The sequence below is a fragment of the Pseudoliparis swirei genome, chromosome 20, assembly GCF_029220125.1.
Source record: "Pseudoliparis swirei isolate HS2019 ecotype Mariana Trench chromosome 20, NWPU_hadal_v1, whole genome shotgun sequence".
Taxonomy (NCBI): domain Eukaryota; kingdom Metazoa; phylum Chordata; class Actinopteri; order Perciformes; family Liparidae; genus Pseudoliparis; species Pseudoliparis swirei.
The window spans coordinates 5,022,829-5,047,312 of NC_079407.1; the positions used below are offsets into that span (position 1 = coordinate 5,022,829).

A 24,484-nucleotide genomic window follows, 5' to 3' on the forward strand; every position below is an offset into this window, starting at 1 on the left:
CTAGCCCACTTGGCTTTTACCTTATTCTACTACAACTACAAAAAATAAACAAAAAGCAAAGCCATCTTTACCAAACCGGTAAAGAAAGAAAGAAAGCTAATCTTTGAAAGTGTCAACAGAACAGATCGACCCAACCCCCCCCAACTTAGCTGCTGCTGCTGCTGCCTGCTGCCTTTAGCTAGCTCACTAGCTCCAGCCAGTTGATCCAGCCTTCCGAGGCTTAATGCTTGCTCAGCCCCGAGGCTCAATGCTCACGCCAGTCTTCCTTTCCAATGCTCAATGCTGCTCCCTGCCCATAGAGGCTCCTCAATCGCCGATCCCAGCTTTACAGGTCACATCTATCCAGCCAGTCTTACAGGCCTATATTTATTTTCATTTGTATACAATATATTTATATTTTATTCTCACTGACATCTTCCCACTAACTATACTTACGCATGAGTCAACTTACGTACGTATTTTTTTTAGTTGCAACTGCATTAAACTAAACCTAAAAACCTACCTTTATTTACACCATACATCATTGGATATACTGTCAGGTCAGGTCAAAACAGAATACACGTTATACAATGCACATGTCACGACCCAGCGACCCAGATAGCGGACTAAATCGCCGGCTGCGATACTTCTCCTCTGTGCATGCCTGGCCTGGTGCCGTCCTACCGACATTAACACTTTGTATGAACTGCCGCCGCCATGTCATTTCACAAGCGCATCACACGCAACACACCCGACTGGTCTGTATTGCTTGAATCGAAAAAAGTCCCGGAGCTGGCGCGGCGCTAGTCTGAACTCCTTATTATTTGTTCGGTTCACCACACCCTCCCACCAGCCCGCCCGCCGAACAAACGTAATACAAAGACACAGCGGTTACCGGGATTTGAGAGAGCACGATGGTGTGCGAAGCTACACCGTACTGCAGGGGCTGAGATGACGCCGTTGTCGTCTCGTAGGAGGAGATTCCTGCACGTACCCAATACCAGAAGCGCCGCGTCTCTCTTCCTGCTGCCAGCTCGGCACCCCGCCTTCCCGTCCCCGTCGCTGAGGCTAGAGGGCCAGCTACTAACAGCCATACTTGCTAATACTTGCAGGAGAGGCAGCTGCTAGAAACACCACACTGGTGAGTACACTGAGCAGGGCAGCTGCCGCAGCCGTGCCCACCACCTCACACGATACACACCTTCGATAACCATAACGGAATCTGACATCAATAATCTCCCAAAATTATAGATGAACCAGAGACCATCAATCTCCCCACGAAATGACGCGAGCTGAAGCGACAACGACAAACAGCAGAGACAACACAACTTTAAGTTACCAACGACTCTGACGATACATCAATCTGGCTGGGCTCTAATGGGTTTGGTTCATTCATCAGCCCCCAATCAATCAGCTAAAATAATAATGCAAGACAAGACTGTGAAATGAACAGCCCCACCCAATGTCTTCCTGTCTGAATTTTCGCTAAGCTACATGAGAAAGGCAGAGTGAATATATGTATGTTTTGTTCCGCCATTTTTTTTTAAACAACCATAATTTCCTGCTCTTTTTTCCTGCCAGCTGCAGAGACACTCCCCAAGACCCTAGGCATCAGTTCTCAGCTATCTGTGTTAGAAGGCAGATCAGAGCAAGTAATGAGGAGGCAGGTAGTAAACAACCAAGAGCTTCACTTCTTTCTTCTCCTGTTCTCCTCTCTATGGTAATTAATTCATGCTCAGTCTAAAACTGATGATTCAAACCACCTCTGCACCTTTTGCTCTCCTGCTATTGTGTGTGTTTGTCTCTATGTATGTGTGTGTGTGTGTGTGTGTGCGTTCATGCACATGTAACACTATACATCATGGCTTTGGACGTGTTGTACAACGCAGTGCTTTCTTTTGCATAGTCAAACATTTTACATCCTCAATTCTTCAAGTATAATGTCACATAACAAAATTAGATGTCATCTTTATGCGTAGTGCTGCTTAAGCGAGGCCAACACACACACAAACACACACACACACACAGCCTTGCACCAACCCCAAGCTCATGCCAGTCACACACACACATGAAAAACGCATAAATACACACGTGTGACGCCGATGACAGGTGTCAAGAAGCCTTCAGTATAACTGTAGGACTCTTATGGCTCTGGCCAGGTCAAATATATCTTTTTGTATAGTTACAGGCAAGTGATGGGAGTTAAATGTTGCAGGAATAATGAACAGAGTGAACTTCCCTTAATATGTAAAATAGTAATCTCTCTGCAGCTGCTGATAGGTCCACTCTAGTAAAACAAGACTCCAATATTACCAGGCCAGGTACGTCCCGGCCCTCGTTGGCCTGCCTGTCGTGCATAACTGGGACATTGTGTCCCATGCATTGACTGGTTTTATTGAACATATTCCCTTTGGATGAATCTTTGGATTGCTGACAGAGATATCTTAGGCGCACTTGAGACAAAGGGAGCATCAGCCATGACAGAAAAAGACTAGGGGAGCATATACTGTATACATATGCACATTATGCATATAGTATATTCACAATACGGTGCATTGTGATAGATCATATGGGATCAGATGATGGCCGTGCTGTGGGTCTGTGCAGATATTGCATGATAATGGTCGATCTCTGATGAATTCAGTAGCTGCCCATCCTGCCCATCCTTCTGGTGAAACGAGGAGAGTCATTTAATTTTCCCAGGCAGCAAATATCCGGCACTGTTTCTGATCACACTCGTATGTCCCTCCAGCACAATAATGCAATAAATGGCTGGTTGATAAAGTAAAAAGACTAAAGACCTTTTGAGACCAGTTAACTATATGTCGAGACATCTACGCCGGGCCAATCTTCGACGAGCAGGGTTTAACAGACTGTGTGTGCAAGTGAGTGAGCGAGGGGAGCAGAAACGCTGCCACAGCAGGCTACAGTGGAATAATTGGTACATCGGATATCGATGTTATACGACGCAAAGCCGGAGAGAGGAAACGGACCGTAATAACAGGAGGAGCGGTTGGGTAAATGCCAGGGAATCACAGAGAGGAGTACAACGGGGAAGACGGAGATGAGGAGTAGTAAACTATAGGCAAAATAACAAGCAGTGAGGGGGGGGGGGGTAAAGGAAGGGATGATGAGTATCTGTGTTCGCCAGATTCAGAACACAAAGTTGACGTGAAAGAGAGAAATAACAGCCGGTAAAGAGATCTGGGAAAAAAGCACACACACAAAAAGCAAGGAGTTCACGTTGGGAGTGAGAGGGGGGGAAGAAAGGGAGTGAGAGGAGGAAAATAACCATGACAAGATTTTGACCGTGAACAGAGTCCATCTGGGTTGCAACAGACGTAATAAACAGTGCACAGTGTGATTGAAGAAGAACAGAGCCGTGAATGGTCTCTCTCAAGGCGGCGGCAGGAAATAACAAAGAGCGCTGCTCATCACTAGTCCTTGTCCTCCCTGTGACTCCGTGTCTCACCCCTGCTCCCTCTTTCACAGTGCGTGCTTTACAGAGTCCTCAGCAAGGTTCTCATGTTATCCCAGCTTTATTATTCCGTATGCTTGCGTGGCTGGCGCGAGGGAATGGAGCCTCAAATGAAGTCTCACGGGTCGCCATTGAATCTTTATGCCAACTATTTTATGTTTGCTTCTCTTCTCAACCTTCTTCTCCCTGTTTCCTCTAATCACATCAACCATTTTTACTTCATATCTCCGATGCTCTGGTGCCCTCCCTTTCTCTTTACCTTCTACCATCCAGCTATCAACCACACCTTCACCCGTCTTACGTTCATCAGTGTAATGAAACACAGAGTCCTAAATGCAGCGCAGAGAGATGCCATGAGGGCTGGGCTGGGGTCAGGTTTAGTTAGGCTGCTGAGAGAGAGAGAGACAGAGAGAGAGAGAGGGAGAGAGAGAGATAATTGTCATCGGCGGTATAATTATAGTAAACATCTCCATGCTGGAGACAACTGGTGTTTTAAATTTCACTCCAGAGATTAAAACTTATGACCACATTTCCAATGAAAGGAATTGAAATCCACAACATTGAGGGGGGGGGGGGGGGGTCATCATTGCTGGTTCGAAGTCCTTGTTCGAAGCCCAAGGGAGGATCAGGAATCATTTTAAGGGTCATTGAGTCCTTTCAGTCCCAATTTGCCTTGAGTTATTCTCTGATAACCCTAAACTATTGACCTTGAATGGTTAAGTTTAAGATAGTTTGTCGGGCAACATGATAAACCTCCATTTAAAAAAAACTCTGGCGAGATTGGTGATGTTTAAATAGGTCGTCAGGCAGCAAGTCAGTATCTCAGGATATTCTGCCTTGATTTTAATCCAGAACACATCAGTTGTTGTCTGAAACGGACCTTCGGGGCCACCGTCACTCATGTTTTCTAGACTGTGGGTTGCATTTTGGGGTGACATATCACGTGACCTCTTCAGAATCAGAATCAGAATCAGAATCAGAAACAGGTTTATTGCCAGGAATGTTTACACAAACGAGGAATTTTTTTGTATCCGGCCATTCTTCGAATTACCGCGGCCCGGTGGCTGGGGACCTCATATCTAAGGTATTCAGTGAGTGTTTTGTTGTTGATGTGCCGTTGCAATAGTGTATGGACAGTGGGATTAGTGTCTTATGGGACTGGTTGTCTCAATCAAAATACAAAAAGCACTTGGTGACATGGTTTGAGTACCAGGAAGTCAGACAGCTAAATAATAAATACTAATACTGGAGGGTTTACAGGCCCAATGTGCCCAGTGCAGGTGTTCAGAACTGGAACAATAGATCACCTTTATCCTCCTCACAGATTGTCAAAAAGTCCCACTGCTCATAAACCCCTTCAAGGCATGGTCTTAAACTATGGGATTTGTCCCATCTGCTGTTTTCAATATTAAAAGATGGATTATGGAGACGTTACCGTATTTTCCCTGATATTCATGGATGATGCTAGTCATCCAGCCTCATTAGCCTGCAACCTCCACTCTGCGGGTGGGGGGTTGGGGGGGGACGGGACTCTTTGCTGTGTATGCATGCGGTTCTGTCTGGTGAGGCTCTGGTCTGCCGAATCTGAAGGTCAAGCTTCTGTAGTGGAAAGATGTTTGCTCATCCTGTTTTTATTGCGTGAGGGTTTGCTGCTGTCCCAGGTGGAAAAGTGCGAGTATACCTCTCAAGAGCAGCTGTGGTGTTAATGATGCCACGTGGGAGCTGATAGTAAAGAGGCAGCGAAACCTGAACGGGAGGCTTGTAAATATCTCCTTTTTTTGTTGTTATTAATGACAGATCTGAACAATTTCCGGTCGTGCGACACCCTGAATCGATCCACTGAGTTTTCTTTTTGCTTTCAGGGACTCCGAGCTCCAATAAATGGAAACAAATACATTTGAGGCCACCGTGATACACTTTGTTCACTCCGACCAGCACATTGTCTGCCAGTTAAATGCTAAAAGTCCGAGAATAAATGACTTCCTCTGATTTTATTATCATCCCAGGCCAAGATCAACCATGTCTTACCAGACCACTGGGTCCACACACACACACACACACACACACATGGAAGAAAGTGACAGCAGCTGTGGTGTTTCACTCCAATAGGCTACAGCCGCTACATTACGTGATTATGCTCTTTTTCAGCGTATGCGCTGTCTGCCTCAAGCAGGAAAGATTTGCTTCCTCCATCTGTGAGCGCGAGGAGTGACAACCAGTCCTCTCTCGCTCTCTTTTTGTGTCGCGTCGAACGTCTTTCCCTCACGCTTTGGCGAGGTCTGCCGGCTCACTGTAACAAATAGGTGTCGTCGTTTTCAGATCCACGTCAGAATAACTGTTGTCATTCTGACAGCTCCAACAGCAGCCCACCCACCCACCCACCCACCCGCTTGCACTGTGTCTGTCTCCTCCCGTCTCGATCTCTTTCTGGCCCTCCGCTTATCTTCTCTCGTAGATAAGCGCAGCGAAACAGAGACAGTACAGTTTCTGGAATGTCGGCCATTCTGGCGTTTTCATGAATTATTCGGTACATTTGGTCTTATTTCTACTGCGTGATCTCGTCGGGCTCCGATGCGGGCCGCGTTGAGATGAGCGCGAGGCCACAGGTTTCGTTACTCTTCGGCGGGCTCTTCATCGCCATCTGTGACGCAGGCTCGGCCCTTCTTACCTTTTTATGCCTCCAGCTGTGCCCCGAAGAGAACGGATCGGGGGTTTCATGGCAGTGTCGCCTTCATTAAAGTCTCCGCCGCGTGGAGATTGGCAGATGGGAGGTAGGCAGGGGGGGGCAGTTATTTTTATTCTCCTCCCTCCCAGAGCCACCCCCTGCTCCTCTGCGCCCCGTGCACAAACATTTTGGGAACGCTTTCTGTACAGTATATCCACAGTTGTGTGTGTGTGTGTATGGGGGGGGGGGTGTTTGTATGAAAGATTGATGTTGGCCTAAGTACCTGCCAAGCTGCATCAGGCCAGGCACACACTGAGCGAGGGAGAGAGGGGGGAGGACGGAGGGGGGGGGGGAGAAGTCGCAGATGCCACGGATAGAGATGCCTATCAATAATGCACCCACCGCTGAGTTCACGATCGAGAGGGAAGGGCGAGATGGGAGAACGCATGCGAGGAAAGGAAGAGAGAAGGAGAGGATAATGAGGAAAGAGTTTGATTATGAGGCGTGGATATGGGTTGAGGATGAATCAATTAGTGAGCTTTAGGGGTGGAAGGCTAAGTTAAGCGAAGGGGGCTGCTGGTCGTAGATTCACATGCAGTGGTATCAGTCTGCTCATCTTACAAAGTGCACCGTGTGAGTCCAGGATCAGTCATACTGTGTAGTTTAATATTCACAACATTTGGTTGTGATCGCTTGCGATGAGAAAACATGTTTTGTGAAAAGGGTTTGCTTCCTCTTTTACTGTAACAAAGGCTTTTTTTATTTCGGTCATAATTGACCCTTTTCTGGTTTTCACTGAAGACATTTTTCTTGTCAGTTGGAAAAGCAGATGTGTAAATAATGTAATGAATGATGGCTGAATTCAGGTATTGTGCATGCTGGGGCGCAGCTCATAGAGGCTCTTGAATAGAAATGAGCCGACTATAATGTTAACACCTGTCCTACGATGGCGAGTTATAATGTCCGCTGTCACAAAGAGCCTTAGAGAGATACATCGCGTCATTATGATGTGCTGGATTTCCTCTCTCTGTGTACACTCCCTCACTATCTGTTATCAGTCTTTGCCCAGAGCAATAATACTTGTTTTAATGGTTTACATTCCTTACAGTTTTTCTCGATTGCTTAAACACATTTTTTGAAAGCATGCCTCGTTTTCTCAAAACTCTAAACACAAATCCCATAACCACTCACATAAAATACAAAACCCTTTATATCTCCTGCAAAATGCAACTTTGCTTTCAAAACAGTGTTATGTCACCTCAAAAGGGTATTTTGTTTTCAAATGACAAACACAGCCCATTATATGAGTAGACATTCTGAGCATGATGTGCTCAATCGAAAACACTACTATGCAATGGGAAAACACCAGTATGAAGGCCTTATCAGAAGCATGCCTTTTCATGTCCAGTGGTACTCTACGCTTTCTCCTGTTGTAAAATATTGTAAATGTATAATGTTTTAACTCAAATTATAAAACAATACAACAAAAATGTTTCTTTCTTTTTTCTAATTTTTTCACAGAACAAACAATAGAAAATAGACCAGTACAGTCAACAAAAAAAGAAAGAAAAGTGTAAATGAAAAAGGACAACAAAAATACTCCTCTGCCTTTCTGGTCTCCTCTACCTTCCATGTTTTCATCCATTCTTCTTCAAATCAGGAGGTCACCTGTGGCCCTTATATTGCTAAAGCCTTGATTCCAAATTGCACAACAGCCATGGAAATGGAAGTTTTGCCAATTGAATAGCAGTGTGTTCTGTCTGAACACAAGGAGGTTTTGGCATTGATGAAGTGTGCACAGTAGAGAGGATGGTGTTTAGTGTTTTGAAGAAAGTGTGGCTAACAATTGAAATCTGTGTCTAAAGCAGATACTTGTGCTTATAGTTTAGCAGAATTGGTTTAGGGAGTTGGCACATGAGTTACAGGTTGTGGTCATTGTGTTATAAGTTCCAGTTTGTGTGTGTAATCAATCGAGAAAAACTGTATGTCACCTCAAAAGGGTATTTTGTTTTCAAATGACAAACACAGCCCATTATATGAGTAGACATTCTAAGCATCAATTGAACACTGATGTGCTCAATGGAAAACATTATGAAATGGGAAAACACCAGTATGAAGCCCTTATCAGGAGCATTATGCCTTTTCATGTCCAGTGTTACTGTATGCTTTCTCCTGTTGTAAAATATTGTAAATGTATAATGTTTTAACTCAAAATATAAAACACACAGATATACAACAAAAATGTTTCTTTCTTTTTTCTAATTTTTTCACAGAACAAACAATAGAAAATAGACCAGTACAGTCAACAAAAAATAAAATAAAAGTGTAAATAAAAAAGGACAAAAAAAACTCCTCTGCCTCTCTGGTCTCCTCTACCTTCCATGTTTTCATCCATTCTTCTTCAAATCAGGAGGTCACCTGTGGCCCTTATATTGTTTGATTCCAAATTGCACAACAGCCGTGGAAATGGAAGTGTTGCCAATTGAATAGCAGTGTGTTCTGTCTGGACACAAGGAGGTTTTGGCATTGATGACGTGTGCAAAGTAGAGAGGATGGTGTTTAGTGTTTTGAAGAAAGTGTGGTTAACAATTGAAATCTGTGTCGAAAGCAGATACTTGTGCTTATAGTTTAGCAGAATTGGTTTAGGGAGTTGGCACATGAGTTACAGGTTGTGGTCATTGTGTTCTAAGTTCCAGTTTGTGTGTGTAATCAATCGAGAAAAACTGTAAGTCGATTAATCAAGTACGGCATCGTGAAACCATAAACCGGGCAATTAACAACAAAGCAAGAACTTCATCTTGCCAGAAAGAGATGAGCAACGATGACACCATGTCCCTACTGTAACGTCAGAACCACGAGTCAAACAAGGCCTGTGTGTGTGTGTGTGTGTGTGTGTGTGTGTGTGTGTGTGTGTGTGTGTGTGTGTGTGTGTGTGTGTGTGTGTGTGTGTGTGTGTGTGTGTGTGTGTGTGTGTGTGTGTGTGTGTGTGTGTGTGTGTGTGTGTGTGTGTGTGTGTGTGTGTGGGGAGAGAGAGATAGAGAAAGGAAGACAGAGAGAGAGACATGTGAACATGAGCCATTAATTTCCTCCAGAGAGCTTTTATTCTGTTAATGGGGGGAAAGAACTCATTGTTCTTCATCATGCTTTAGTTTCATGCGTGTGTGTGTTGTGTGTGTGTGGGTGTGTGTGTGTTTCAACCAAACATTGTTCACATGCGAATGAGTAAGCACTGTATGTCAGTGTGTCTGCAGGCCAGTGTTTAGAGGTGGGAGGACATTAGTGGTTTAAGTGGTGCCCCTGTGTGTGTGTGTGTGTGTGTATGTGTGTGTGTGTGTATGTGTGTGTGTGTGTGCGTGTGTGTGTGCGTTGCTGCTCGATGAATAGCTTAGCGTGTTGCTGTCGCCATCAATAACGGTTGCAGTAGCTTTCTGTCTTGAGCTTTTCAACCAGGAAAAGTCCTGGGGAAAAAATGTAATCGCAAAAGTTTTGAAAAAGTCATGGAAATGTTTTTATTCATATGTTTATTTACGCTGAGTTTGAAATAATTAAAGAAAGAAGCTCAAAATAAAAGCAGGCATACGCTCTCTTTTTTTACAAACGGCCATTATTTTAATCAAACTATTGTCTCTCATTAATTCGTGTCATTTGAGGTTTACTGGATGCTTTGGAATTCTACACGTTCTCACTTTTTCATGTTATACACCGATATTTCACAAGATGTCTGGTCATAAAAATTAGCTGTAAAGTCATGGAAAAGTCCTGGAAATCCATCGGTCAACATGTGTATGAACCCTGTTCTCTTTAGACTCCGCTGACTCTGACCTCTCCTCTTTCATTCTCTCTCTTCCTGACGCTTTTTGATGCAAACTGCACCAAATGATCCGCGGCCGACCCCTGGCTACCCCCCCCCACACACACACACACACACACACTCTTTCTGTCTCCACATGATGCTGTTTAGCCTCGCCCTTATTAGCGGCCCACTTTCACTCCTCTCCAGCTCCCCTTGCGCCTCCGTGCAGCATTTCAGCCCCCCCCCCCCCCCCCCTGTAAAATGAGCTTAAACTGATAATCACCACCATTACACGCAGCCACTTAAAAAGGGGGGGCGGGCGCCGCGTGAAAGGGCCGCACGAGTGGCACGAAGAGACCCGAGCGAAAGAAGAGCCGAGTCGCTCCTCTTCTTTCTTTCACCGCCGGCGGCTTTTTGTTCTCGTCTCTCTGTTTCTCTCTCTCTCTACTTTCATCCCTTTTGTTCATGTGCTGACAACCATATGTGAGTTTTTTTTCTTGTTCTTTCCAACAAAAAAACAAAAGAACGTTTTCACGGTAAATGTTTTCAAAAGACTCAATATTAATATTCAGCGTGGGATTTCGCCTATTGTGTCGTTTAAATAACGCTCCACTTTTCTCCCCGTGACATTGACAGTTCTTCATATTTGTGCTGCCCATGCACGATTGTCCTTTGAGACACTGCTAGGGTTATACACACACGCACACACACACACACACACACACACACACACACACACACACACACACACACACACAGCACTGCATGTGGCTGCATTAGCATGTTACACCATGTTCGTTATCCAGCGCACACAAACAGAGCTTCCTTCTATTCCCCAGTCTGCACGGCTCTGGAGGGACTCCCTCATGTTGTTGTCTCCTTCACCTCCCCTCTCTGCCTCCATCCTCCCTCCTCCATCCTACATCCTCCATCCTCCCTCCTCCCTCCTCCCTCCTCCATCCTCCCTCCTCCCTCCTCCCTCCTCCATCCTCCATCCTCCATCCTCCCTCCTCCATCCTCCCTCCTCCATCCTCCATCCTCCCTCCTCCATCCTCCATCCTCTCCTCCATCCTCCCTCCTCCATCCTCCATCCTCCCTCCTCCATCCTCCCTCCTCCATCCTCCCTCCTCCATCCTCCCTCCTCCTCCTCCATCCTCCTCCTCCATCTCCATCCTCCTCCTCCTCCTCCTCCATCCTCCATCCTCCCTCCTCCATCCTCCATCCTCCCTCCTCCCTCCTCCATCCTCCATCCTCCCTCCTCCATCCTCCATCCTCCCTCCTCCATCCTCCATCCTCCATCCTCCCTCCTCCCTCCTCCCTCCTCCATCCTCCATCCTCCATCCATCCTCCTCCATCCTCCCTCCTCCATCCTCCATCCTCCATCCTCCTCCTATCCTCCCATCCTCCATCCTCCATCCTCCTCCCTCCATCCTCCTCCCATCCTCCTCCCCTCCATCCTCCATCCTCCATCCTCCCTCCTCCATCCTCCCTCCTCCATCCTCCCTCCTCCATCCTCCCTCCTCCATCCTCCACCCTTCATCCTCCCTTCTAACTCTCTTTCCCCGTCTGTTCTCTTTCCTCGCCCCCTTTGCCGTATCTTTTTCCTATTTTATTTTGCCTCTTTCTCCATCTTCGCCTATCTTCCACGTTGCAGTTGTCGCTGACAGGCAGCATCTTTCAATATTCATTTTTACCTCTTTCATTCTTACTCTGTCTCTTCTGGGTTTCCTCGGAAAGAGCAGAGGACTGAGTGGCTAGTTAGTGATCCTACAGAGATACGACAGCCATTACCAAACCCAACCATGACATCATGTGACATGTGAAGAGCCTGTGAGTGTCCTGCTTCATATATGTGAGTGTCTGCGTGCGCCCCGTGCGGTTTTGCTCATTTCCTTTGCAAATACCGGAAACAGAAACCCGCAGTAACTGAGCGATAATGTAACTGCTCCGACTTTTCTCACTCATGTGTGCGTGCTGCTCAGAGCGCAGCAGTAAACCTGTGTTAGACAGAAGCTGTCAGTCATTTTTAATAGGATATTACACACCGGGCGCAGTAAACAGTCACGGCAGATTCCTCATATTGAGATGTTGAGTGTTTTGGTCTTGTCTCGGTCACCCGGAGTACATTTTCTCAGCCAGCACTGCTTTGATTTGGGGATTTAAATGGATCAATAAGTCCTTCCAAATTCACCTATCAGCCATTTATTTTCCAAAACATTAAATATATAAATCATAAACAACTAAAACCCTTATATTGCTCTCCAAATAGTGCCATTTGTATTCCTAGAAAGAACGGCCCACTGCTTCCTTGAGGTCTTTATTCGAGTGCCGATTCTGAGTCGCTTATCTACGAGTAATCACACCTGACCTTGGACCAGCATGAATAATGGTGGCCGTCGGCATCGGTTTAATTGGATGGCAGATCTGAGATCAGTGTGAAAACAGTGGTTCATAGAGCGGCCTGGAGAACCTGTCTAGGTGGTTCTGTACAACCTGTGGCAGAGGGGGCCAATCACCAGCGACTCATCCGCTCATCTTTTCCACCTAAATACACGTGAAGCTACCTAAAGACCTGCGGTCGAGGGTTTCTTTCCAACCGTGGCTCGGTATTCCCACCTCGATGTCCAGTATATTGATTATGAGTCACAGTGTTGTGTCGGTCTTTCTGTTTTCACCCTCCTGTTACCTTTAGGGTCAATTTGACCCCATTCAATGTTTAATGTCGGTGTTCTTTGGGGTCAATTTGTCAAACATATAAGAAATATCAACTTTTTTATATATTTAAAGGGCTATTTAGGTAGTCAACAAACAAACACAAAGTACCTCACACTTAAACTTGGGAAACAATATTAATTCTAATAATTTTCTGGAGGTTTTAATTGCTGGGGTCAAATTGACCCCGAGGGTAAAATATGTTAGTAAATGTGAAGGTAACAGGAGGGTCAACACAACACTAAATGCTCTCTGAGAAACACGTTACGCTTTAGAGGTTGCTGGATGCTGCATGTTGTCTTACTGTGGACATGCTAGCTTTTTTTTCATAGTGTCTTAGTTACAGACACCTGTTTCATCCAACACTGGACGAGAGAAGATATTTGGGTTTTAAAGGGCTCCAAAATTAGACACACACAATTATTAATGTTTGACTTTGCCTGGCACGTACCAATAATCCCCCCCCCCTTTTTTATTTTATTGATTCGCACAAAACCAGAGACATCAATGAGTCGGTATTCTGAGAGTCTTACGTTATCCGTGACCGTCTACCAAATGTGTGTTTACGTGTCTGAGAGGGATCTAAAAGCAGAGATTGTTTTTTTATAAATTCAGTATATCGGATCAATGGAGTGATTCATATTCCAGATGAACACAAATGTATCATGGCTGACAGATGAGATGTGGTTTGGACCATGTTCCCACGTTTTCCAGGGATTCAAACTGACAACCTTCCCTGGACCTTCTGAAGGACCGCGGGGACGACAGAAGGCGGCCCATGAAAACACGTGGGACACGCGCAGCGAGTGTAACACCCAGTGGCGTTGGAGCGGTGACAGAGCGTTTAGCACCGGCCGCTGTGTCTCTTTCCTTCTCGCTATCGCCATCTTCACACTTGTGTCCCGAGTATGTTTTTACCCCCCCCCCCCCCCACCCCTTCCTCTTGTCTGGGATGGAAGAGAACTACAATGATGCCAAATTAAACGTAACTACCGCTCCTCCATACGTCATTCTGCTCCTCTCACCTTTATGCTAACTCCCATTTTTCTTCCTCCTATTTTCTTTTCTTTCACCTCCTCCTCCTCCTCCTCCTCCTCCTCCTCCTCCTCTTCCTCTTCCCATCCAGACTGATTTAGAGTCTCTGGACCCTCGCGGTCGGACTCCTCTTCACCTGGCTGTGACGCTGGCCCACCTGGACTGCGCCAGGGTCCTGCTGCAGCGCGGAGCGGACGTGAGCAAGGAGAACCGCAATGGATGGACCGGTGAGAGAGAGAGAGAGAGAGAGAGATATTATGGTCAAAGGCGGTATCATGATAGTAAACATCTCCATGCTGGAGACAACTGGTGTTTTAAATTTCACTCCAGAGGTTCAAACTTATGACTTCATTTCCAATGAAAGGAATTAAAGTCCACAACATTCGTATCTTTTTAATTGCTTCTTTTATACGAATGTTATGGATTTTAACTCATTTCGGTGTCCGTGCAAATAAAAGTGAAAGGAGCTCCTCATGCACCCACGGTCCATTTAAGACATTTATTTGTATAATTAGTAACCAAGAAATAAAACACAAACTAACCACTAATTATCATGGATATAACCTTTTTATATATTTAATGCTCAATGTTTGATGTCATGTATAATAATCATAATAATATATGTAATGTGCTTTATGAGTGAACAGACGTCGTGTCTCTGTCTTTAATTAAGTGAGCTCACTGAGACACATTCCAATCAATTTGTTTTATTGTTTAAAAAATATGTCCGGAACATTCTCCCTTCCTTAATATAATATTCCTGCATGAGTTCAAGTTGTGGTTGTGTTGTGGCCCCCTCGGTCACAACAAGAGCGCTAATATAACATATAATATGATTTATTACACACCATATTTGCAAAACATCTCCAACATCATGTCCCACTGGCTCTGTTTTACATTGTCGCGAATGAGGTTTGCAGATCTTTGTCCTCGTGATAGTTTTAGAAAGCACGGACCCCTCGTGATGCTTTTCCTTTCCCCAGACTCCTCGTGTCCGCCGGCGCTGTGCACATGTAATGTGGAGGTCTGGCAGTTGGAGACTAATAAAGCATGAAATCAATTCATTTTTTATTCATTGGCTGATTTCCCACCCTCGTCCTTAGGTTTGCTTCTTTTTTCTTCTTCTTCTGTGACACCACGTGTAACATGGTGATCAGTCAATTGCTATCAAATCAAATCTTTGTCATTGTCATGCTCGTTTCTGGGAGTCTGTGGTGCAGATTATCATGAGGTCATTTTATAAATGTTTTTTCCCTCTGATGTCTGATCTGATTACTGCACAGCACAGCAGCTCGTAGATTGTTTCCGCCGTGCGTGCTGGCCTTAACTCACAGGTTGGGCGTAAGAGGGAGAGAAATTAAAATTAAATGAAACCTAATTGTTCAAGTGCAGAACAGCGCGTCGGATTAACAGCAAAGTGGCGGTCTGTGGAATGACGGGCGCGCTGCAGTAATTAGTCGTGCCTTTTCCTTTGGCCGACTTCAACTTTTGGCAATCCTCACTGCCCCCCCTCCCACACACACACACACACACTTAAATTGCTCATGGACATACATTTTAGATGAGGTCTGAGTGACTGGCTCCGTTTTACTCTCCGCCTCTCTCTCTCTCTCCCTCTCGCTCTCTCTCTCCCTCTCGCTCTCTCTCTCTCTTTCAGTTCTCCAGGAGGCGGTGAGCACACGAGATCCAGAGTTGGTGCGTCTCGTGCTCCGTTACCGTGACTACCAGAGGACTGCCAAGAGGCTGGCGGGCATCCCTGTCCTGCTGGAGCAACTGCGCCAAGTGGGGATTTTACACACACACACACACACATACATTGATGCACACATGGAGACTACACACACACACACACACACACACACACACCTGCATGGAGACAAACAAGCCTGTAAGCACAGACACAAGCACATCAAAGGAGGGATGCAGTCACTTGAAATATAGATGAATCTTTTGAATATTCACATCTTTCTTTGAGGATAAACATATTATTGGTGAGTTTGAAGGTATTAATAACTTTGTGTACTCCCCAACAAGGGAAATACACTCAAATGTCTCAATGCAACAACAAAGAACTCCTCCGTCCCTGCGTATTTTGAGTCATCGCTCTCCCCCCGAGGGGGTATGGAGTCTACTCCAGCTACACACACACACACACTCACACACACACACTCTAGCACAACACCCTGGCACTTTGACAATGAGTACTCGCACTCGAGCACAGATGCACTTGCGAACATCGCACGCCGTACTTCCTCTGCTGCTGCTCCACCACCACTCCATCCATCACTTCTATTATTAACCCCCACACACACACACACACACACACACACACACACACACACACACACACACACACACACACACACACACAACCACTTCTCTGTGCCAGCTCCCCCACTTTGCTATTCCCAGCTCTTTCTGTCCATCCGTCTTTAAATTCATCGCTCTCTATCTCCCCAAATCTCTCTCTATATTTTCCTCTTCATCAAAGATAATTGCTACCTCATTTGTCTTCCCCCCCTCCTACACACACACACACACACACACACACAGACACACACACCCTGATGTCTTCCTTCTCTCTCTTCATCTTTCTGTCCAGGCCCAGGACTTCTATGTGGAGATGAAATGGGAGTTTACCAGCTGGGGTGAGTCCAGCCGTGTACCGAGCAGTCAGAATTAATCATGTTATCATCTCCCTCTTGGGCTGGAAGAGGCCGGTTTCTTCCTGTTGTTCGGGGCACTGACGCTCACACACTTGAAGCTTGTCTGTGCAAATAGAGTTAAACAGCGTCTGCTTTTTAGCTAAAGTGCTTTAGAAAACCACAAGTAGATGTCTCCATCGCGGACTTGTGACTAATTGTCTGTTTTTGTGCGTGCGTTCTTGTTACAACTACCGCATTTTCGGCCTTCGACGCTGTACACATGCGTTAGAAGTGGCACGGTTTCATTTCAAGCCCGTCTGTGTGTTGGCCTCAGTGCCCCTGGTGTCTCGTATCTGCCCCAGCGACACCTACAGAGTTTGGAAGAGCGGTCAGTGTCTCCGCGTTGACACCACCCTGATGGGCTTCGACCAGATGACCTGGCAGAGAGGAAACCGGAGCTTCATTTTCAGGGGACAAGGTCAGAGGTCAAACTCTTGACGCATTGTGTGTGAGTGTGTGAGGCTAACCGGCTAGCTGGCTCACTTGTGAATCTCCTTTTTTCTTCTCCTCTTCCTCCTCCCTTCCTCGCAAAGATTACGATCACAGTTGTTGTAATAGTGGTGTCATATTGTATTTAACGAGCTCGTGCGGCGCCATATGCAGCCAGACAAGAATAGATTAGATTTTACTCTATTAATAAATTTCTCGTTCTAGCAGCAAAACATTTTTACAGATTTACAATACAATAAAATAAATAAAAATAGCAGGGCATATTACATTAAAGAATTTCAATAATAAAGGAAATGAACATGTAAAAAGTAAAATTTAAATTTAAATGGAAGCCACTGGTTTAAGTTGAACAACGCTTAAGTCTAATGTAGGACAAAGTCATTTAACTCTTTATTGGCTCTTTTCTGTATTATTTCACCTCGTTCTTCTTTCTTCTTTCTTTCTTTCTTCCTCTCACCACTTTGAAGTATTCCCCCTCTTCAACCTTTTCCCCTTGACCTGCCTGCCTTGACCTTCTATTCATCCGCAGCCTCTCGTCATCAGTTGTCACCTCCCTTGACCTTTCCTCACATGTACATCTGTGTGTGTGTGTGTGTGTGTGTGTGTGTCGTGCAGCCTCGCTTGTCATCCTCTCTCGTGCTCAGCATCGTGTTCTCTTCCTATCTGTCCCCCCCCCCCCCCACCCCCTTGCTCAGACTCCAGCGCAGAGGTGATGGAGGTCGACCATGACAGGCAGCTGGTGTTCTGCGAGACTTTGTGTGTCGCGTCCCTCGCGACCCTCTCGCCCGGCGGCGGTGGCGGGAACGCCGGCGCCTGCGTCGGCAACGCCGCCGGTTTGAACCTTCTGGGGGCGACGCAGCCCAGCGACGAGCAGGTAGCAGCCAGGCTGTCCGCCGCCGTGGTCACGACTCAGCTGGACACCCGCAACATCGCCTTCGAGAGGTCAGACGCACACGGAACGTGAACATGAGAATGCTAGGCGACGGTCTCGCGGTGCAGAAATCCTCCAGTCGTGATTGTGAATCATTTTTCATGATGAAAAGCTGTAAAAAAAAGAAAAAAAGAATACTTTGCTGTTATTGATGTACTCTGCATCGCATTTCTGTCATTTCGTGGTGCATTTATTTTTGAATTTGTGTGGATAACTGGATTTCCGATGCAACTGAAACAGAAAATCCAGCAGGAAATGAAATTCTTATAACTCATATAATTCATATAACAGAATCCAAGAGCAAGGGCTCAGTCTCGCCATTTTGCAACGATATTCAACAGGAAGAAATCTTCCATTGAATAAACACAAGAGCATTTTTTTCCACTAATGGCAGCCTCACATTGTAATTCTGCTCCGAGTGTCTCCTACGCTACAAACCCACAGCCGAGTGCAGCAAGTTCAGCCACGTTCTCTGGTGGCCATATGAATGCATTTTCAAAAAACATAGGAAAACACTAAAAGAAAATAGAAGTGCTTACAGGGGGAATATAGACAAGAAAATACCTTAAAAAATGGCTAAAATGTCACATCAGAAAAAAAGTGTCTGGAGTAAGTGTGGTGTCGAGGTCGTGAGGCCCGACTCCTCTCGCTGTGTGAATCAGCCTCAGGTCCAAAAAAAGCTCAACACTGAATTGCAAGTGAGTTGCGCCGTTGAACACGAGGCTGGAGAGGCAGACAGCGGAACAGAAAGTCATAAACGTGGCAGACAAGCCCACAGAGGAGAGGACTGGAGAAGAGGTTTTAGAAGAGAAATGGGATGAGCAGGAAGCTTGTGCAGTGCGGTCAATTTGGGAGATTTTCATTCTGCTCACGGTTCGGTTTTACGGCTCAGTTTCACATATTGAAAGAAAGTGGAAGGCGGTAAACAAATAAAAAAGGAGCTGGATGTAGAGGAGAGATTGATTGGTGTGACAGAGAAAAGAGAGAGGGACGACAGAAAGAAAGAAAGTGTTGGACATTGAGGGATAGTGGCGAGATAATCGTGGGAGAGAAGTATAAAAAGAGGAGATAAAAGAAAGAGGAGGAGAGGGAAATGGATGAGGGGAGAATAAGGGATGGGACGGAGAGAAGCGAGAGAAAGATAAATGGGACATAAAACGACAGGGGACACCGGTGCACGATGGAGGCGGAAGGAGAGAGAGAATACAATTTGGACTGTGGGGAGACACGTGATCGATGTTAACGGATGAAAAGCAAGAAGACGGAGAGACGGAGAGGAGTGGGCAGGAGGAGGTGGTGTTTTGGGGGGGATCGGACTTGTAACTCAGTGTCACCTCTGTGCATTTCGATCAGCACTCCTGTCTTCATGCCTATAATCTATTTATGAGGCTTTATTGCAAATACCTTTGTCAGAACCGCACAGACAGGAGGCCACGCCCCTCTGGAGTCGATACGTCTTTACGGAGAGAAAAACGACAGCGCTGCAGTTTTGCCGAACTAAAGCATCCAGTAATTGAGCTGTACGGCATCACTTAGACGGGTCATAGCTTCGCCCCGACGTTGGATGAGTTTGGAGAACAAGACTTGAGGGTACACAGCCGTGCAAGTGGCTCCATCAGGATGTCAGACGGGGTTTTTTTCAACGTGATTAGCATCTTATTTTGGCGCGTTAGCATGCTACCGTTAGCATGCTAGCGTTTGGCACAAAACACAAAAGTAGAGCCGAGATTGATGGGAATCCAATGAGTTGGAGCGACATCACCGACATCATGCGGCGCCGGCACAGTGTGGCATCCCGAAGGTGTTGTCGCGTTGCCCGGGGAGACCAGGTGGTCGTCTGAGGGATGCTATTTGGTCATAAACCAAAAGTTTTGGACAAATTGGACATTTTACCAACAAGTCAGGGGATAACCAAAGAGACTGAAATTCACCCGGAAGGGAACTAGAATGTTTGATTTTGCGCCACCAAGAGACACGAGGAGAATCTTTCTTCCAAAACTGTCACATCATTTAAGATTAGTTGGGAATACACCTGATATCACAAGAACTGACATGTGGCATCTTGTCATCCGCAGCCTCTCGTCATCAGTTGTCACCTCCCTTGACCTTTCCTCACATGTGCATCTGTGTGCTGACTCTTTGTTTGCAGGAACAAGACGGGCATACTGGGCTGGAGGAGCGAGAAGACGGAGACAGTGAATGGATACGAAGCCAAGGTAGAGCGGGCCGCTCACTGAGGTCCAGAGGAACCGCCGCCGGAGCTCATATTTAATATTCCCCGAAAGTCCACTCCACTTGAAGAGTGTTATTTCCAGAAAGAATCACTCCCACGGCTATTTAAAACCCTTTGAAGGACATATAACCTGCGTTTTCAAATAATGACGGATGAATGTCTGTACATGGAATTCTTCGCCCTGAAGGGAGGAAAATTCATCTGCCCTTAAAAGACCGGAGGGCCTATGAAAGGAATAAGAAGTCGATCTATCCTGGAGGGTTAGATGGGAGTCTCACACACACACACACACACAGGACCATAAACTGCGGGTTTAAAAGCACCTGAGTAAAATACTGCTGCATGAAAAGCATCTGTTTTCTGCATCGTTGCGTGAGAGTCACAAACGTAAACAGACAACTCCGCTACGTGTCTTTAGCTCCCGCCTCCTCTCAGAGCCCATCCTCTGCGTAAAATACAGAATCAGCAGAATTCCAGCATTCTGCTCCGAGCTGTAGCTTGAAGAGTAGCGTGTTCGAGGAAGAAGGGGAAATAAGTGGATCGCTCGGTTTTTGTAAATGTTAAATGAAGTGACAAAAACAAAAAATCTTTCTTCTCCTATTCTGACAAATGTAAACTGTGGCTCATTTATTCTGTAAAAATGAGGGCACTCTAAAATTCACATGAATAACTAATGAGGAAAACAAAAGGCTGAGTCAGTGTTGCCCCAACTTATGAATTATTTTCTCGCCCTAATTGTTCTTGTATTTCTTTACCTCATAATTAGCTTTGTCACGCCTTTACCATCAATCTCTATCTCTTATAGTTATTTCCTGGTCACACTAAACATATTAAGCATTGTTGGACTTCTTTAATAAAGTATGTCCTTCTCTCATTTTATGAGCTTTTCTTATATATATGGTTGTGTTTTGAACCTGTAAAAACGTGGTCAACACAATGGGCTTTAAACTGCTCCGTATATGTGATTGGTGTCGACAGTAATTGTTGTTCATAAATAAATATGTTATTGGAGTTTGATGGATGGGATCAGAGGTTACACTCCTGGGTCTAATTGGCCAAAGTGACATCACTATGTATAATAACATACGTACACTAGAAACCTGCAGTATGCAACAACAATACTTTATACTCATGTTATGAAATTCATGGCAGAGGAGATGGGTACCACTTCAATACTTGTCTACACATTGGGTTTTAATTAGGTCAGAAAAAGAAAATTTTCTCGGAATAAATGGCTGATTTTCCACTGAACATTATTATAATAATAATTCACTTATTCATATCAGTAAACAAGTAAATCGTCTCCTCCTCTTTCAGGTGTTCGCAGCATCCAACGTGGAGCTGATCACCAGGACCAGAACGGACCATCTGTCGGACCAGAACAAGAACAAGACAAAAGGTGGGTCACTTTGTTCTGTTGGGCCTTTGACCTTCGACCTCCTCACCTCTTAAGCCATCACGGTGTTCCAGCGGCTGAGTCTCTCTATTATCCCCGCGGTAGCCGCTGTAGCCCTTCAGCCCAAGTGCTGCGTGCGCCGCCGTGTCCGACAAGAGGGTCACCGATGAGTAATCCCGCTCACCTGAGCTCGGCGAGATCCGCCCTCCCCCCTCCCCTGTGGGGGCTCCGGCTGGCGGCCCTGCGACGTCAGATCGCTGTCTCCGGCTCGTTTTCTGGTTCAGATGATAAATCAAACCGGATTAGCGGGCTTCTCTCCCCCGGCCTGTCGCTGTCAGCGAGCATCAACCGTCACGGGCTCCTCGGGGGGGCTCCTCCCGCCCAGGTCACAGGCCCCATCTGCGCTCTGCCAAATATATACAGGACGGGACAGAATGGGTGACTCACTCCATTCGCCCTTCCCGTGTGCTACTTATCATCCTTCTGTCAACACCGTAGAAAAGACGTATGAGTTGTATATATTTATCTATATATACACTACCGTTCAAAAGTTTGGGATCACTTAGAAATGACTTTATTTTTCAAAGAAAAGCACTGTTTTTTCAATAAAGATAACATTAAATTAATCAGAAATACACTCTCTACATTGTTAATGTGGTAAATGACTATTCTAGGTGGAAACGTCTGGTTTCTAATGAAATATCTCCAGAGGTGTATAGAGGCCCATTTCCATCAACTATCACTCCAGTGTTCTAATGGTACATTGTGTTTGCTAATTGCCTTAGAAGACTAATGTCTGATTAGAAAACCCTTGTGCAATTATGTTAGCACAGCTGAAAACAGTTATGCTGGTGATATAAGCTATACAACTGGCCTTCCTTTGAGCTTGAAGTTTGTAGAACAAAATTAATACTTCAAATATTAATCATTATTTCTAATTTATATTCATTTGATAAATAAAAGTGTGATTTTTCATGGAAGACACGAAATTGTCTGGGTGATCCCAAACTTTTGAACGGTAGTGTATATATATATATATATCATTTAAAGTTCCCCTTAACTCAAACAATATGTTTTGCTTATCATCAGATCTTTGAGAATGATGTCAGTCAATTCAATTAAATTCAGTTTATTTTGTATAGCCCAATATCACAAATTAAATAATTTGCCTCAGAGGGCTTTACAACCTGAACACATGTGACATCCCTGACCTTTGACCTCTCACATCGGATCAGGAAAAACTCCCAAAAAATAGAAAAAAACGTTTCACGGGGGAAAAAAGGGAAGAAAGGTTCCTGCGTGTGCAGAGTTTCTCCGTGTATCTCAGTTTAATAACTCGACATTTAAAAACAGGATTTTGTGACATCACAACTCGTTTTTTGGACATTCTCGCGTCCGACAGTTGGAACCGTAATATTTTTGCATATATTCGTAGATTCTGGATGTGACGAGGGCAAAGAGTACACGTCATTTTAGAGATCAATGAGCCCATCCTTTGCACATTGTGTGCACCTTACCTTCTCTCCCTGCTGGTCGTCTCTGAGCAGGCGGGAAGACTCCACTGCAGAACTTCCTCGGGATTGCTGAGCAACACCTGGGCCCTAACAACGGCGTGAGTGGACGATGTATTGAGATGTTGCAATTGCAGTTGTAGTGATTGTCGTGTGTTGTGTTTAAATTACGTTGAGTAGGGAACTCGGATGTGTTGGGTGATTTAGGTGATGTCATTATTGGGTGACCTTCATTGGGTGCGGACATCCTGGTCCAGCGTGTCATCAGGGGAGCGTGCCCACCTCCGACCTCCGACCTCTCGAATATCGATTATGTTTTTTTTAAATGTGTTTCTGCTGAAGAGCTTCCATGACTCGTATGTCCTTCCCTCAATCCCTCTTTGTTGTTGTTGTTATTGTTGTTGTTGTTGCCCCTCACTGTCACCTCTGCTCTTCTCAGCGTCACGCCTCTACAAACCTGGCGTTTTTATTTATTTCTTGGCTTCGACATCTGCTCTGCAGAAACTTTGTGCCACTATCAAGCAGCAATGTTTCAATTTAAAGAACGAGCTTAACCACGACTTGATCGTGAAGAATTGACTGCGACTGAAAGGAAAACGCCACGACGTGTTTCTTGAGTCGTTAGCAGGCTGTGCATCCTCCGGAAAGGATGCCCTGCCCTTGACAGGTTCACCAAGGTCGTGCCTTACAGTGCAAGCGAGCAAACTAATTAGAGCAGCGAACCAACGACTCTGCAGTAAGAAAAACTGCCTCGTCATCGGTTCTCAAGCTTTGGCTTCCGAGCAGATGTTTATTTATTTTTATAATTTTTTCGTTGAGCTTTTGAAAATGTCAGCGAGCGAGAGGATAGCCTTGAAACCCCAGAGGGTGGTGACTGTTTTCCCCGTGACAGAGTTACAAATAAAGTTAGTTTGAAAACAGGCGTTTACAGTTTACAGTATGGATGACGGAAGAAAAAAAAAACGTTGTTACCCAGTTTAACTGAATTAACACGTATTCATCATTTCACTTTCCCGCAGGCCCTGGTGACCCAGATGACGTGTCCTGTGATCACCAACCCCGCGGCGCTGACGGCGGAGGAATACTTCAACCCCGGCTCGTCACCGACTCAGAGGGACATCGGACACCCGTGCCAGCTCACCACCAAGACCCAGAGGTGACGGCCCCGAGTCGCCGCCAAGATCACACGGGCTCACGCAGACATGCAGCCGGTCACGGTCAGCTGACCACCGAGATGGGAAAGACGGCACGAAGAACAGAGTGTTGACTATTTCAAAAGAAAACTGATATCTCCTGCAGTTTCTCTCAGGATAAATTGAGGCATTCTATGTTATTTATTTGTAATGCGGCTAACGCTGCTGTTTTTTTTTTTATGATCCTGCTTCTTTAATCCACCGGCCAAAACATGCTGGGCAATCGTCTGCCCCCCCCCCCCCCCCCCCTGTGTTCCTCTAACCGACTATCGACTTTCTTTCATTTGAAAGTGTCATTGTTCTTCGGCACTCGATGAACAGCCGCACGGGACGTCATGAGAATGAGGTGTCTGGAGTTTCACGGCATTGATTGGCCTCAATTTACACACAAGTCGGCGTAATC

At 45.5% G+C, this 24,484-nt stretch overlaps 1 protein-coding gene across 3 annotated transcripts in view; it reads left to right on the plus strand.

The window, feature by feature from the left end:
- ankrd13b (ankyrin repeat domain 13B) overlaps nt 1–24,484 on the plus strand; it is a 37,238-nt gene that overhangs the window by 4,317 nt on the left and 8,437 nt on the right. For all 3 annotated transcript variants that reach the window (XM_056441519.1, XM_056441520.1, XM_056441521.1), the window contains exons 2-10: nt 13,754–13,889; nt 15,320–15,444; nt 16,265–16,310; nt 16,642–16,785; nt 17,513–17,759; nt 19,898–19,964; nt 21,299–21,380; nt 22,925–22,989; nt 23,908–24,044. In XM_056441519.1, the coding sequence (XP_056297494.1) occupies nt 13,754–13,889; nt 15,320–15,444; nt 16,265–16,310; nt 16,642–16,785; nt 17,513–17,759; nt 19,898–19,964; nt 21,299–21,380; nt 22,925–22,989; nt 23,908–24,044 (1,049 nt within the window). The remainder of the gene's footprint in view (nt 1–13,753; nt 13,890–15,319; nt 15,445–16,264; nt 16,311–16,641; nt 16,786–17,512; nt 17,760–19,897; nt 19,965–21,298; nt 21,381–22,924; nt 22,990–23,907; nt 24,045–24,484) is intronic.